The 15004-nt window shown below is 43.9% G+C and overlaps 1 protein-coding gene across 18 annotated transcripts in view; it reads right to left on the bottom strand.

Moving 5' to 3' along the window:
- Positions 1-15004, bottom strand: part of KCNMA1 (potassium calcium-activated channel subfamily M alpha 1) — a 696711-nt gene that overhangs the window by 207358 nt on the left and 474349 nt on the right. For 15 of the 18 annotated variants that reach the window (XM_054689909.1, XM_054689921.1, XM_054689920.1 and 12 more), the window contains 4 exons: positions 13387-13462; positions 7284-7359; positions 5045-5215; positions 3384-3475 (listed from right to left, as the gene is read on the bottom strand). In XM_054689909.1, coding sequence (XP_054545884.1) covers positions 3384-3475; positions 5045-5215; positions 7284-7359; positions 13387-13462 — 415 coding nt within the window. Of the gene's footprint in view, positions 1-3192; positions 3285-3383; positions 3476-5044; positions 5216-7283; positions 7360-13386; positions 13463-15004 lie in introns of all 18 variants that reach the window. The other 3 variants (XM_054689926.1, XM_054689927.1, XM_054689925.1) reach the window with 1 other exon arrangement.

Genomic DNA, 15004 nt, shown 5'->3' with positions numbered 1-15004 from the left:
AGAATCTGACTGTCCCCATGATCACCAACTTGGAGAGGATGACTACCTGGGCCATGCAGGTAACTCTTGGCTATTGACACTCAAGTCCCTATTCTTAGGAGTCCCAATATATCACAATCAGATCCATGAGCTAGCCTCAGACTCACATGCACACAAGTACCCCCACATGTACTGTGGGGTGGTCCAGATGACCTCCAGGAGGTCAGGTTAGGACTATGGTTGAGAATGCTGGAGAAAGTCACTTGCAGCCCATGATACCATGTTGATAGTGAAGATGCTCTGGACATACTAAGAGAAATGTTCACATTATGCCTGAGGAGAGCACAGATGATCACTGAAAATGAGGTGCCAGTGAGATCTTCTTACTCGCCAATATCCTGAAATTGGGTGTTACATAAACAAAACCCTGAGTGTATTTGCCTACATCTCTTGACTTTAAATAATCTTTGAATTTCAAAGTTATGTGTCTCTGTAGCTTTGGGTCATGTGTTACTTCGAGTTCTCTGACAAGTTAATGTACAGTTAGAGAGGATAGATCTGAATAAAATATGCACACATAAACAAATCCCTATGTCTATGTTTTAATTACATTCTGGGCACTCGTTACATGAAATCCTAGGGAGCAGAGTATATGTACGTGTATCCATGAGTGCAGCACATATATTTATGCAGACATAAAAACACGGGACGCAGCGTGCTATTTTAAGAGTCTGAACTCTAGCTTTCAACAAAGTTTAGCTGCTATCCTTTTGCAAATGCATTTAATTTTATCTGGAAACTTTTTGACGTTAGAAATAGAACAACTGTAGTTTCTCATTATGTTTGCTGCCAGAATCCATGCTTGGTTGCTCAACTAAAGACCTTATATTGCTAATTACTACCACATGCCCATATCCCAAGCGAAAGAAAACTTATTGATTCTGACAGCCCATTCTCTCAACACTGAATTCCAAATGAAAACTCAAATTTTGGCCAAACATAACATTTCATCAATCTTGTTCTACTGACTGGAAAAACAACCTCAAACAAAGGGCGCTAATGGCCCTCTATTACCGTTCCTTCCCCAAGCTTATATTTTCTGATGAAAGATCTAAGTGACCAAAGGGCTTCTTTAAACTACTTAGTAATTAGCTTTTGAACCAGGAAACAATGCGTAAAGTAAAAGGAACAGTCCCGGTGCTGATGACAAGACCTATTCTCTGTCCATAAGGTCGGGAGACAATGGAGACCCAAAAAGCACATTAAAAGCAAAGGGTGTGTGTTCATAAAAAGAGGAGGAAAAAAAGAAAGAGGGAGAAACAAACTAAAAAGGGGGGGATAAATGGAGCCAGAACAAAAGCGGCGGGTTGCCTATGATGTGAAGGCATCAGCATGTAGAGACTGGAGTAGAAGCACCAGAGCAGACCAGGGCGGGTGAGTGAGCGCTGCTCTGCGGACCTCATCTGGTTCACTGTCAAGCAAAACTGCCAGGCACACCCACATTTCACTAGAGAAACTATTTTGGGAAAAATAATTTTACCTGGACAGTCAAGAAATATTTTCAACATAGACTTCAGGACAATTGATTTGCTAAGGAAATGCGGGCCAACACAGTGGGGTGAGGAGACCATAAAGACAGCCCCAGCCTCGGCATGCCTTCTGCTTACAGCGGCCTGTCCACTTCTTAAGGGCAAGACAGATAGAGAAGCTGTTTTCCTCTTGGCATGGAATACACGACCAATGGGAATCTCTGGACTTATTTGGCCTTTTGGATTCAACCAATGGCCCAGAAATCAGAACAGCTTGGTTCTAATCTCATTCAGGGCTGTTAAGATAATAGGAAGAGGATGGATCCATTAGCAGGAAGGTGGAGGAATGTGCTGCCTTCACGGAAAAGATGCCAACTGGCCTCCTCTCACCCACTGTCCTTTGTTCCTTTGAACCGAAACTGGTGCCCTGTGGGTAGTTCAAGAAAATGAACCCTTTTTTCCACCTCCTCATTTTCTGAATGGAAGACTGGACACCTGAGCTCAGGACGCAGTGGAATGGCCAGCAGGAGAGGCATTCGCTCCGACCAACGTGGCCAACTGTCAGACAGGGAGGAGGCCGTGGGGGGAAAGATGATGTTACTAGCTTTATTTTCTCTAAAAACAAAATTGGCCATTCAAGATTTCATTGGAAAACCAATGGGAAAAATAAACCAAGTCTATGACTAAGAAAGTGCATGATGGTAAAAATAGTCCGTTTGTCAGTCTGGGTGACAAATACTGGCATGCATCTAGCTATAAATTCCTTAGTTGTATATTAAAAATGTGTACATCTTACTCTGTGGAAATGACACCTCCAAAGCAAAAACAAAGCTGAATGCCCCCAAAAAGCTTTAAAAAAAATAGTAAGGAATGTTTGCAGCCTACCCAGCTTCCCCACAACATTCTCCACTCAAGATGATGCTGGGGTATGGTGGGGAGGCTATGGTGGGGAGGCCCCTGCATGTACCTAGCAACAAACGTATTCATTGATAATGAGTCTATATATTAATATTGATATTGATCAAGTGATCTTAACACAAATTGAAATCGCTCCCAAGAAGGAAGCATTCATGTATGGGGAGCAAATAAAAGACTCATCAGGAGGAGCAGGCAGTGCAGGAACAAACCTCAAACACAACAGTTCTTGCTCAGAAGGGATTCCAACTGAGTAGTGAGTCTCTGTGAGGACAAACATGGTACCTCCTAACTAGAGAGAGCTGGCAACATGTGCCCACAATGCCTTACAGCAGGCAAGGTGACCTTGAGCTTGCCCTGCCTAGAGCTTCCTGACTGGAGCACGATCCCATGTTATTACTGCACAAGACCCGCACAGGATGGCATCACATGATCTGAGAGAGTAGAACGTTGATCACTAAGCCAGGTGGTGTGAAGGATGAAGTTAGGTTTACTTGTAAGGAATCAGAATAGAAAGCGTAGTTCTTCCCTTCCAGGATGAACCCACTGCGTCCCCTAGAAAGCCGGGTGGGCATGAAACTGGATGGAGACAGGGCTGGTAGTTGTGTGATAGCTTTCTGGGTAACCTCTGGTTGAATCACTGCCCACATAGAACATGGCCCTTCCCTCACAGCAGCCCCTGGGTGGGGTGGGAGAGGATCCAGGTGTCACCGCCATAGGGACCTCTGAAAGTCACTTAACCACATCTTTTCTGATGCAACTGACTTACTTTCTGCCTCCATGTTTGTTAAAAGTCCCGCCGAATTTATTCCGACTCAGGATGAGAGCAGCGATTTCTGGCACGTAGCGGGCAAACATTGCCTACATGCATGAAACAAAGAAACAAGAGCCAAAAAAAAAAATGGCATGCAGAGAGGATTCTCCCGTAGTGGAGGCAGCAAAACCTCTGGGCATACTTACTTTCTTCCACTAACCGCACTATAGGAGCCCCCGTATTTCTTGCGGTTTCCTATTAACTCTATGATTTCAGGGACGTAGCTGGCAAACATGGCCTGAGGAGGAGATAGGAGACAGAAGAGAGACTAAAAAGACAGGCCAAAGAAAGGGGTGACCTTTTCAGAAGGGGGGATACTAAGATCTGAAAACACAAAAGGAATAGAACCTTCGAATATTCATATTTTGGATTATTTTTAAAAAAATCAAAGCACAAAAAAGGGCAAGCTCCTGAAATTCACAGGACAATGCAAACATTAGTCAACCTAGCTAGCTAAAAAAAAAAAAAAAGAAAGAAAGAAAGAAAGAAAATCACAGTCAAGATAAAAACAAGGAGACAAGAATAAATAAGCTGACGTCTACCTCTTCTACCTGAAGAAAAATAAGGAAAGGGGTATAGGCAGGTGAAGTTGCACACACACACACATACACACACACACACACTCACAGATGCACAAACACACATATGCATACACACATGTGACTGGGAGATGACCTTTCTTTCTAATCAAAATTTAAAGGAGACTCAAGGTCTTTATAATTGATTAAAGGCAATCATCGGAAGACAGTTTCAAAAATATAAACGTTTTCATTCAAAAAAATCACTAAAAAGCACATAAGGTAAACTGAGGGAATCACAATGGAGGAAAGAAAAGAAAGGAGAAACACAAACCTGCCATGTTTTGTCCAACAAACATCGTGCTGTGGCTGGATAATCAGGGCTCCTCACCTACTGGGACTCGGGGAGACCATGGAGCCCCTTGGTTCATGTACACCCGTACAGGTGCATTTACATACATTTTAAAAATGTATATGTCATATGCATACAAAACAGACAGGTGTGTATGCATACTACAAATGCATGGGCGGCGTACATAGGCGAATGCTGTGTGTGAACTACAATTTGAATTGCTTACCTTACACTCTGCAAAAATCTAAATAATGTAGAGCTCCTTGAACAGACAGAATGCAATGACCCCCGCACCATGTGTTGCCAGACATTCCCGTAGAAAACCACATCATAACTGACCATCGTGATTTTCATGGATCAGAGCATCAAACAGTAAGACTTTGTGATTTACTAAGGGGGGCACCACCCCACATGCTGCTGCATGATGGGGTTAGTGGGTTCATGTGGAGTCCATGTCTGATGAGGGGGCCCTACGCTTTAGGGCAGGTCCCAGCCACAGTGTTTGTTGGAAGATTGGGGAAAACTGTGAAGGAACCCGGGACGCTCTTGAAACCGCAAGATGTCTCTGGAGTAAATTGAGAGCACCTCCCAGGTCAGGGGGCCGCACCTCACAGGGTGGCAGGTGCTGAGTGACATGGCCAAGAGGCAGACGCTCTCACTTAGTAAGTGGGCATCACTTTCTTAGGACAGTGAGGTTTGCTCCTGGCAAAATGGCTGTCCCTGTCCAGGGCAAAGTGCCACTGTCTATAGACAACACATTGAACACACCAAAGAAATATACAGAAAAACCATCACCACATTTGTATTCGCTTAGCCTGATTCTGACACTAAGGCAGTCACTGGCTTCTAACACATAAATAGTGTCAAAAACAAAATAGTGGATAACAGTAAATATGAATGACCATAAAAATCAACACTATAATAAAGAATTTTTTACCAGTCCCCCGAGGATGAAGAAGACCATGAAGAGGCGCCCAAGTGTGGTTTTTGCATAAACGTCCCCATAACCAACAGTGGACATGGTGACCATGAGCAAGTAGACACATTCCCAGTACGTTAGAGCCTGGTTGTTCTGGAAGTTTTCCCATGGATCCCCTGAATTCTCCACCTAGAGCAAGAGGTCCGGGGAGAAAAAGAAAAAGCGTCATACAGATATAAGAATCTGGGAAACACGCAGCCGCCAGGGGACTGCTCGTGGAGGCCGGGTCTTTCACCGGCTGCCCTGCCTGGGTCTACGAGTAATGACTCAGGACCCTGGGCAGGTCAGCGAGGAGGGGGAGATGTGCCATGGCACCCCCTGGCTGGCTGGGGCAGAGGGAAAGAAACAGAAGAAAATGGCCCTCGCTGGCTTTTTTTCTCATTGCTAAAGATTTGAAACCGCTGAACTTCAGGGCATCACCTCTGGCCACGTTTTACAGCTTTCTCCTCAAGGAAAGAGCCAGAGAAGCCTGCCCTGGCCTTTCTCTGTGCGCTCTGGCTCTGCCTCAGAGGACCTGGCACAGGCGCTCCCAAAGGAATCCTAGACAGTCCCAGAGAGAGGCTCTTTCTCCATCATTCTGACCAAGGAGAGGCCTGGTGGGCCTGTCCCTTTGGATCTTACACCTGAACACAAACGGCATCCCCGCAGAGTCTGACTGTGGAAGGCCAGCAATGGCTCTGCCCCACAGAGAGCAGGCATGTCCCTGGGAGCAGGAGAAGCCAGCATGGAGCGACAATCTGTGCTTATGCTTTAGGTGAAGGGCAGCAAGCTTTCTCTGCAAAGGGTCAAAGAGCAAATGCATTCAGCTTTGCAGACCACACAGTTTCCAATCTCTGTTGCAAATCAACCCTGCTTCATAGCATGAAATCAGCCAGAGGTGACAGTTACACATGGGGGGAAGGTGGGCCTTGGAGGGCCTCACCCCATGTTTTGCCCATGTCTGCTTCAGCTTCACCAGACACTTTTCTTAGCCCGGACACATTTGAGCTGCTGACCAAACTGGGAGGTAGGCAGTAGAGAAATACTTAAGAGAGACTCGGGAGAGATGGGGGCTGGATCTCCAGCCAGTTCTGCTCTGCATCCCACCCCCATGACACCAGTGGCTGGCAGTGCCTGTAGGGGGCCATGTGTCCCCAGCTCAGCCTCTGAAGAAAGTTCCGGGACCTGGCCTCTCACAGCGCAACCTCCTCCCCAGCGTGCCAATTTCATGGAGGCCTCCCAGTGAAGCACAAGCACTTCACAAATATTAAGGTGGGATCATTGGGCCCAACGAAGAGAAGTAACCCCTCCATGCCTGTGAATTTGGCACCTAGGAGGATTGGGGTGATTATCAAGGGGGTGATGAAGGACAGCATTTCCATCAGCATAAAGGAAGGGGTGGGGAACCATCAGATCTAGTGGCTGGGAGTGCCCCTCCTCCTGTGCCTTGCTGCTTTCCATCCCTGGCTTCTTATTTGTATGATAACATCCTTAATTCCAAGTGGCAGGGAAGTAAGAGCTTCTCTCCATGTCTTATGGCAGACTCAGCAAAGGAAGGGCACCTTCAGTCTCAGAGTCAGATGTGGCTCCTTCCTGTTGTAACATTTTGTGTCTGAATGAAACACACTCCCCACAATAGTTGTGCTCCCTAAAGGGGAGCTCCCAGTCTGCCTGGGAGAGGTGGAGAACAGCTTGACTTAATAATCCAAGGCTTTCAAAGAGTCATCAATTTAAAAGAATTAACATTTTTGAGATATGAAGTAACTTGACAAGTAATCAGGCAAAGGAATTAAATGTAGCTTTTTGTAAGGGGGAAATGGAGAGAAATTGAGGGATCTGAATTTGTTGTTTACTAAGAGATGTGGGTCAAAGGTCCAACCTTGTTTTCAGACATTTTCAGGCATTTGCTGAGGAAGCACTGCCATCTTGTGGCTCCTTGGGGTTATAGCAGAGAGAATGGAAAAAAATCTAAAGCTCCTACAGGAACACCTGTGAGCTGGAAAATGCAGGTTAATAATGTGACTATTACTCACTATTTGGAATTAGTTTAGGGTAAAAGGGTTGGAAACCCCCATATTTGTGCAGTTGCTTCTCATTTTCCTACATTTTACAGTGGGCTGAAGTTTCTCTCCGTAGAGTGAAATTTCAGGTAATAAAATGACTCAGAGAGGACTTGATCCAGAAGAGGCAGAGCTCAAGTGTCTTCAAGGATACTTACCAAATGGATGAACCCAGCTGCTGTGAGCCACGTGCTGATAAATATGGAGAGCAGGTTCACCAGCTTGATGGAATTACTGTGGGAAAGAAAGAAGGAGCAAAACCTCCATGTTACAAAAGAGGCCCCTGAAGGGTCTTCCTCCCAGAGTGACAGTGCCTCCTTGAGCCAACTCACCTCTAACACCCCAACGTTTTCAGCATCTTCAGGGAATACCAGGGGTCACATAAACTGGCCAGGCTACAGCCTCAGAGCTTAACGGACTGTGAACATGGGGTACCAAAAGTGGTCCCCAAATTGAACCCTCTAATATATTTTTAACATTTCTTTAACTTTTATTTTGAATCTCTTTTAAGGAGCAGTGAAAAGAAAATTCTTCACCTACTCTGGACAATTAACACAGTGTCCCAGTGCTTCTTGCTTTATCTCTATTCTTTCTCTCTCTCTTTTCCCCCTCTTCTCTTTCCCCCTCTCCTCACCTCCTTCCTCTCCTGCTTACCCCACCTTTGTCACTGAACAATTTACAAGTAAGTCATAGCCTCCCAGATACTCCAGAGTAGCCAGTGACACAGAGCATGACACAATCACAATTGTTTTGCCTATGAAAAACAACATAAATTCAATAACACCCTCTCATAGGCAGTCCATATTTAAATTTCTTGGGCCCCAAATTAGAGTTATTAATGTTTTTCCTTCTTTACCCTGATCCAGAAATGAATCAAGTTTCATATATTGTATTTGGTTATTATGTTGCTTCAATCAAGAGGTCAGGAAATTTTTTTTTCTCCAAAGGGGCAGATAATAATTTAGAGTTTGCAGGTCAGAATCTCTCTGTGGCAACTACTCAATTCTGCAGCAGTAGCATAAAAGCAGGAAGGAGTGTGGCTGTATTCTAATAAAACTTTATTTTTACAAAAACAGGAAATGGGCTGAAATGGCCCACGGGCTATAATGCAGTTTGCCAGTTCTCTCCTGTCATTTTTTGGTTTCCTTTTAACAACATTTAATTTTCTGTATACCCAGGACACTAGGCTAGTAGAATGTCCCATATTCTGGCTCTCTCCAATTTCTCCCCAAGAACAGATCCTCTTTAAATACTTCTGGGAAGAACACCTGCTGGGGATGTATCACATCAGGAAGTCCCAACCCAATTACACGAGGTCTAGTCACTTGGTTATGGCGAGAACACCAGATCTGGTTGCTGAGAGGCTCCTGTTTCCCTTTGTAATTAATAGGCCATTTGCAGAGTGAGAGTCAGGAACCACTTGAATATCCTGTTCCCTGACAACCGATACTGAATAATTTCCGCACCACTGGTGTTTCCTGAGCAGATCAACTGGAACTCACCACATTTTAAGTGCCCTGAAACACAGGGGTCTTGCCTGTCTGTATCCAGGGAGCAGGAGTCCCAGGCACATAGTAGGGCCACTATGACTACACACTGAATGAACTGCTCTCCTGCTCGGTGATCTTCCTATGAAACCTCACCCTGTGCAACTCCCCAGCCTGCTGCCATCAGCAGATCACTTCCCTACCCAAAGGCTCCCTGTAAACTAAAAATGTTCTATTCAAATGCCCTCCTTCCATCCTGTCACAGAAAGATCCCACCACTGGCCATCCCCAACTAGTTCACCAGTGGGCAGGCAAACAGAGCAAACACCTCCCTGCATCTAGCTGCTAAGTCCATTAAGGTGCGCACGAACATTGGAGAGTGAGAAACAGATGAGGAATACATGGCCAAGTGGGAGACGTCAGGGAAGCTTGTACTGTTCATTTTCTCAGAGGATATCAGAGTAGCAACTGGATTCACGCAGACTCCCAGATCCTTGCAGCCTCAACAAAATATGCCGCCAATAACTGCGTGAGCCCTCCTGAGATATTCAAACTATTGGAGTCTCTGAGCCTCTTGGTGCTTTGGAAAAATGGCCTAAATAGGGTGATTATTAATCTCTAAATGATTGTCATGGTGATATTAATAGTGCTTCAGGGAGCTCTTGCTGTGTGTAGAACATTTAATCATTGCTGCTGAAAGGGTCCATATTCCGCACTAAAATCTGATTATTTTTATGGCATCATTACAGATTTCCTAGTATTAGAAATTTGCTTTCCAAATTAAACTCTGCCGTCAGGCCATCATCTAAAAGCTCTGTGCAGACGATGCAAAATTAACTCTTGGTGCACTTTCTCCATAGTCTGAAAATCGCACCTCACCAGGTGGCCCTGGGCTCTGAGGAAGGAGGGAGAGGTAGCAGGGACAGGGTCATGTGCTTGCATCGCAAAAGCCACCAGGACAGTAACAGTCAAACCAAGGGGGCTGAGACCAACATAAAGCTTCCAGTGGCTACAGGATTGGCAGCATTTAGATTCTAGATCCTTCCCGTGCCTTGAGGGAAGGATGGTGTGTAATCTTATAAAAACTGAACTCATCTAAAGAAAACCATTCTCATGTTTTCCATGATCATTAATAGGTTTGCATCCCCTGAGCTGTCCTTGGCCGTGAAAGAAATGCACATTAGGGGGCCTCCCTGGTGGCCTAAGGGTTAAGTCTCAGGGCTACCACCCTAAGGCCTGAGCTTGATCCCAGCCAGTGAGGTGACCCACATATGGTGCAGCAGACCTCTCCTGTCTCACTGCTGCTCCCCTCAGCAGTGTATTTTAGTGGATCTGACTATTGTGTTCCTCACTCTGTCTCTGGTGAATCCTCTCACCCTCACCCCGCTGGCCTACACCCCAATTCTTCTATATAAAAATAAAAAAGAAAAAAAGAAAAAAATTAAAGAAAAAGAAATTCATATTAGTGGATAAAATGAAGGAGGCCTTTCTGTGGCTGTAGATAAGAGACCTTTCCCAGGATTCTGTAGCTACTGGGAGAGACTTTATCTCTTTTTGAGAGTATAGCTGTAAGCTTTGTCCCTGGTGTGCTGAATCAGACAAGTTTGGTAAATACAGAAAATGCCCCCCACTGTCCACAGAGAAGCACAGATGTCTCATTGTCCACATCTCCCTCTGTTTCTGGCTAAGCCAGGTGCCATTGTCTTATTTTTATTGTTGACTTTGCTGGATGGAGGTAAAATGACCACCCCTGAAAGTGGACTGGCCTGGACCACACTATGATGAATGGTTGAATCAATGGCACCAAGTCAAGGAAAATCAAGTTCTGTGAATTGTTTCCCTTCAATGTCTCTAGACCCCTCCTTCTCTTCTCAACCTGACCTGCGCTCCTAGATCCACTCCTGAACTCCTGCTCTTGGACAACAGCGACTGGCCTCATGGTCTATGGTCTACAAACCCACTCTCTATACCATGGGGGACGGGAAAAATGAAGCATCTTTCTAAAATGCAAATCTGACTACATTCCTCTCCTGCTCAAACCCTTCCAGAACTCTCTCTTGCTCTCGGCTCAAATCCATGACCTCAAAATGCCTTCATAATTTGGTCCCTGCCTGCACAAACCCTCCCTCCCAGCCTTCATAGCCAATGCTCTTTTTCAAGAATTTAACCTTGGAGCTACATCTAAGGCCACATAGATAGTACAGTGATTCTAGTTCCCCAAATTAAAAAATATATATAGTTTAAATAAATGATGGTGCATCCATGCCCTGGAATGCTATGATGTAAGAAGGCAGTTACGTCAACCACTGGTGTTGGGGAATCTTACTTTATCCTTTCAACCTTTATGTGTTGCTGGCATATTTACAATAAGCATAGTGCACTTTGATTATTAGAGGAAACATTAGGGAATTTTCTTTTTTTTTTTCCCAAAAATTACTGCGTGATCCACAATCCATGTTTTAACCATCACTATTTGCCGCATTAAATGAAATGTGGAATGAGAGCCTTTAAATAGAATCTTTACTTTGCCCTGACAATAAATTAAGTGTCCTATGGCCTAGGAGTGTGCTAGTTTGCAAGGCAATTCTGGGACTGCCAAAGCCTCAGTGACACAGAGTCTCCCAGTGCCCCCTTAGCAGACAGTTTTCAGGAGATGGAGCATTTTAGACCCTTTGCATGGGGAATGGCTGTTGCTCTGGGTTTTCTGACTGCCCTCTTAATCCATCCTTCCTCCTTTCTTCCTGTCTCTCTCTCTCTCTTTCTCTCTCTCTCTCTCCTTCCTTGTCTCTTTCTCCCTTCATTCTAAAAAAGATCTTTTATTCAAATGGCTTATCATTCTCCCAAATAAGAAGGAATTCACATGGAACAGAAAGAGGGTGAGAGCACAGCTCTCTCATGTCATTCTCCAGAGTAGTGACACCTTAAATGGTGGTGTCAAAGAATCAAAATGAGGCACAACAAAAGAAAAGAGAGACAGGCAACTAGCCCATGTAGAGCGTGTACAAGGCCCCATTAAAAAAAAGTGTCCCTTAAAGACAGCCCCAGTGCTTAGCATTGGCACCCATTGATGCTACCCCAAAATACAGTCCTGTGGACCAAAGACAATATAGGTAAACACTGGGGATTGCTGCTTGTTGATAATTTTAATCTTAAGACTAATATGAAGGGTCTCCCTGGTGGCACAGCGGGTTAGGCGGAGCACTGTGGAGCTGTCCGCAGCCTCTGCAGCGCGGGTTCAATTCCCGGCCAGCCAGGGAGATACCTATATGGCATGGCAGACCTCTCCTCTCTTGCCCACTATTCCCCTCAGCAGTGTCTTTGATCCATCTGTCTGTTCTGCTCCCTACTCTGTATCTGGTGAATCCACTCACCGTCCCACACCTCCTGCCTATACCCCAGTTCTTGTATAAATAAAAATAAATCTAAAAAAAAAAAAAGACTAATATGAGTCCATTGCAAAGAAAACCATAAATATGTAGAAATAAGGTTATTGTCACTCTGAGGAAATATGGGGAATGACAATATTCATCTTATATCAATAGCATTAAATACTATTAAATAGAGAACCAATAAATTCTGACTTCCAGATAAAGAAAGTACAGGCCAGGGTGTTGGGACATACTATAAGCATCTATGGTATTAGATGCTTATTTTCTTTTCTTTCCAAATTACATTTATTGTGGTAAAGTGAGCTGACATCTTTGTATCTGCAGAGAGTGAATTTACCTTACATCACAAAGACTTAGAATTAAATCAAACCAAAATAAACACACAAAAACCACTAAAACCCAAAGAGGAAAGTCAAGGCTAGAGGTATGTTGGACATGACAGGCCTGGAAAGGCAGGTCTTAGCCTTAGTCCCTGGGGAAATGGTGCTGAACCCTAGTCTCCTACCCTCACCCCAATGCAAGTGTATTAATTAAAAATCACAAAGCACAGAGGTGTCCTGTTTTTAATCATTTATCCAACATGTGAAGACCAAAGAGGAAGTGGAACATTAGGAGTGGGCTTCTTAAAGTGTAATTTCCTATAAAAGAAATTTATGGCCTGTACTAGCTCTACATTGTAGTGCGTCTAAGCTCTTTTATTAGTTTATTCATCAAGGCAGCCCTAAGTGGAGGCCAGCTCTGTGAACTACAGGTCATCAGAAGAGAAATCTCAGGGAGATTTTTCCTCCTGGCCCAGTCGCGTTTTCCAGATCATAAAACAGTTAACAGAAGTAGTCCTGGAGCATTGGAGGGAGATTTTTAGATATTCCCCGAAAGGCAATTCACAGAGCAAGCCCCAGGGGCTACACTGCTTATAAAGTGAGCATCTAAAATGTACTTTGAAATGAAATGATTTCTGTTTGCCGCGTGAGGTTTGTGATTGCCTCTCAAAGAGACCTGCTTCTATTGCCTTTATGGCCGGGTTCAATTTCTTATTTAGTGATGTAATAAATGCACCATTTAGAACCTGGAAGCAAGGACTTCCCAATCAATGAGCAGATCCTTCTCTCATCCCTGTGCATCTCTTCCCGTGAAGGCTGAGCTTATTTCCCATAACCCAGCAAGGTCCCCGCAAGCTGTCTACTGCCCCACCTGCACAGCTGTGTCTCCTGGCCAGCTAGTCTCCAGCCTTGCCTACCCTACGCTTCTTCCAGATCTCTGTGATAGATCACTCTGTGAATAACAGGACTCTAAACTTTATTGTGGCAAAAGCAAACACACCTGATATTTACAACTTGGCAGTGGGGACAGGAAGGAAGAAAAAAATACGAGAACAAACATCTTACCTTGTTTTAAGGATATTCAGAAACTGCAAAATTTCTGAAAACTGTATCAGTCTGAGAGCTCTTAAAAATCTCAAACCTGGAAGAGAAGTGAAACAGAAACACATTACTTCCAACACGTGGTTTCAGTGCTCCCCCTCTGTCACTTGACTATAGCTGCCAGGGTGGAAGGGAGACGGACGGGTCCATGCCAATGATTGAACCACTGGGTACCTTGGACACTGTCCTCCATTCTGATTCTTAACTGGTTTAATCTCAGCCAGTAATCTGACTTTCATTAAGGGGGGGGTCTCTCTGGAAGCCCCTGTAGAGGAAATTTCAGTCAAAGAGCCCAGCTTAATGAGGATGCTTATTTGCCCTTCTCTGACTGAGGCCATTTTCTAAGTTACCCAGTCATCTGACTTTGATTTTGTCTCTAAAAAATACTGGAAATAGCTCAGGGTAACCTTTGTGCTAAGAGAAAATCAAGAACAAGTCAGATGACCTTATGTCTTTGCTGGATTTTGTTTTTAATTTTTACCTTTAGTCCTTATAAAATGAAGAGTTAGCCCACAATGTTATCTGTTTTCTACAAGGTTTTACATTTTTCTCCCAATCAAAAAAAAAAATCAGATCAGTAAGATATCACACCCCATAACTTCAGGATTCAAAATTTATATAATTCCACTTTTATTAGGTGCTAAGATAAATGTTTGTCCTTTCTAAATCAGCTACCTCTCTTGAATGGAAAAGAGCCAGTTTCTAGATGGCAGAAAAGAGAGGAGGAGGTGGAAGGAAGACACAAATAAGGGTTAAAGAAAATACAAATTATTTTTGTCTTAAGAACCCAAGGCAAAATATATTTCTGTTAATATTAAATTCATGAGTTAAGAACATTCTGAGTCAATCAGAGGGCTTTACTACTTGGTCATCAGGCAGGAGAATTGCTGACAAAATACTGATTATCAGAGCTTTGAGACACTTCCAATATTCTACCATCTCCCGAAGGCCTTTACTTTTGGATATTTTCAGAAAGTATTTTATTAAGTATCCCCAAGTGCCAAGCACTGTGCTAAAAAGCAAGGGTGGGCTAGGTTATTTGAACAGGCAGTTCAACAAGGGGCAAGACTTGATTCTATCTCCAAATATGAGGCCCTAAGGGGAGGATGATGTCCAATGCACGGAAGTGAGCAGAAGCAGTGGGGAGTCACTAGGGACCACAGGATGTATCAGACTGGATGTTCTCCCCTTAACAGCTTCTCTTGGGGGCTTCTCTTTGGGGCCAATGAGATTCCTCCTTGTTCAAGACAACAAGGAAAAACCAACTTAAAACCCATGAGAGGAAATCACATTGCATGAGAGGGGAAAAAAGAAAATTTCTCATCTGAAAAGGATTTACCTTCAGGAACAGGGTTTATATATATATATATATATATATATATATATATATATAACATCCATCTACTCTTCTAAATGATATTTATACTGCATTTATTAAACAAGATTGTGCACAGATGAGAAGGGATGTTCATGAAATGAAAAGGCTCAGGAGCCAAGATACAGTCCTAACCAAACTGATGAAAGGCTGACAGTGCTGCTGAAAGCCAGAGTTGATATAGAGTACAAAATCGAGAAGTAATCT

This window comes from Talpa occidentalis, unplaced genomic scaffold, assembly GCF_014898055.3.
Source record: "Talpa occidentalis isolate TD23 unplaced genomic scaffold, MPIMG_talOcc4v2.1 talOcc4.8, whole genome shotgun sequence".
In the NCBI taxonomy this organism is placed as follows: domain Eukaryota; kingdom Metazoa; phylum Chordata; class Mammalia; order Eulipotyphla; family Talpidae; genus Talpa; species Talpa occidentalis.
The sequence above is the reverse complement of the archived record's forward strand: the minus strand, read 5'-3'. Positions and strand labels throughout refer to the sequence as shown.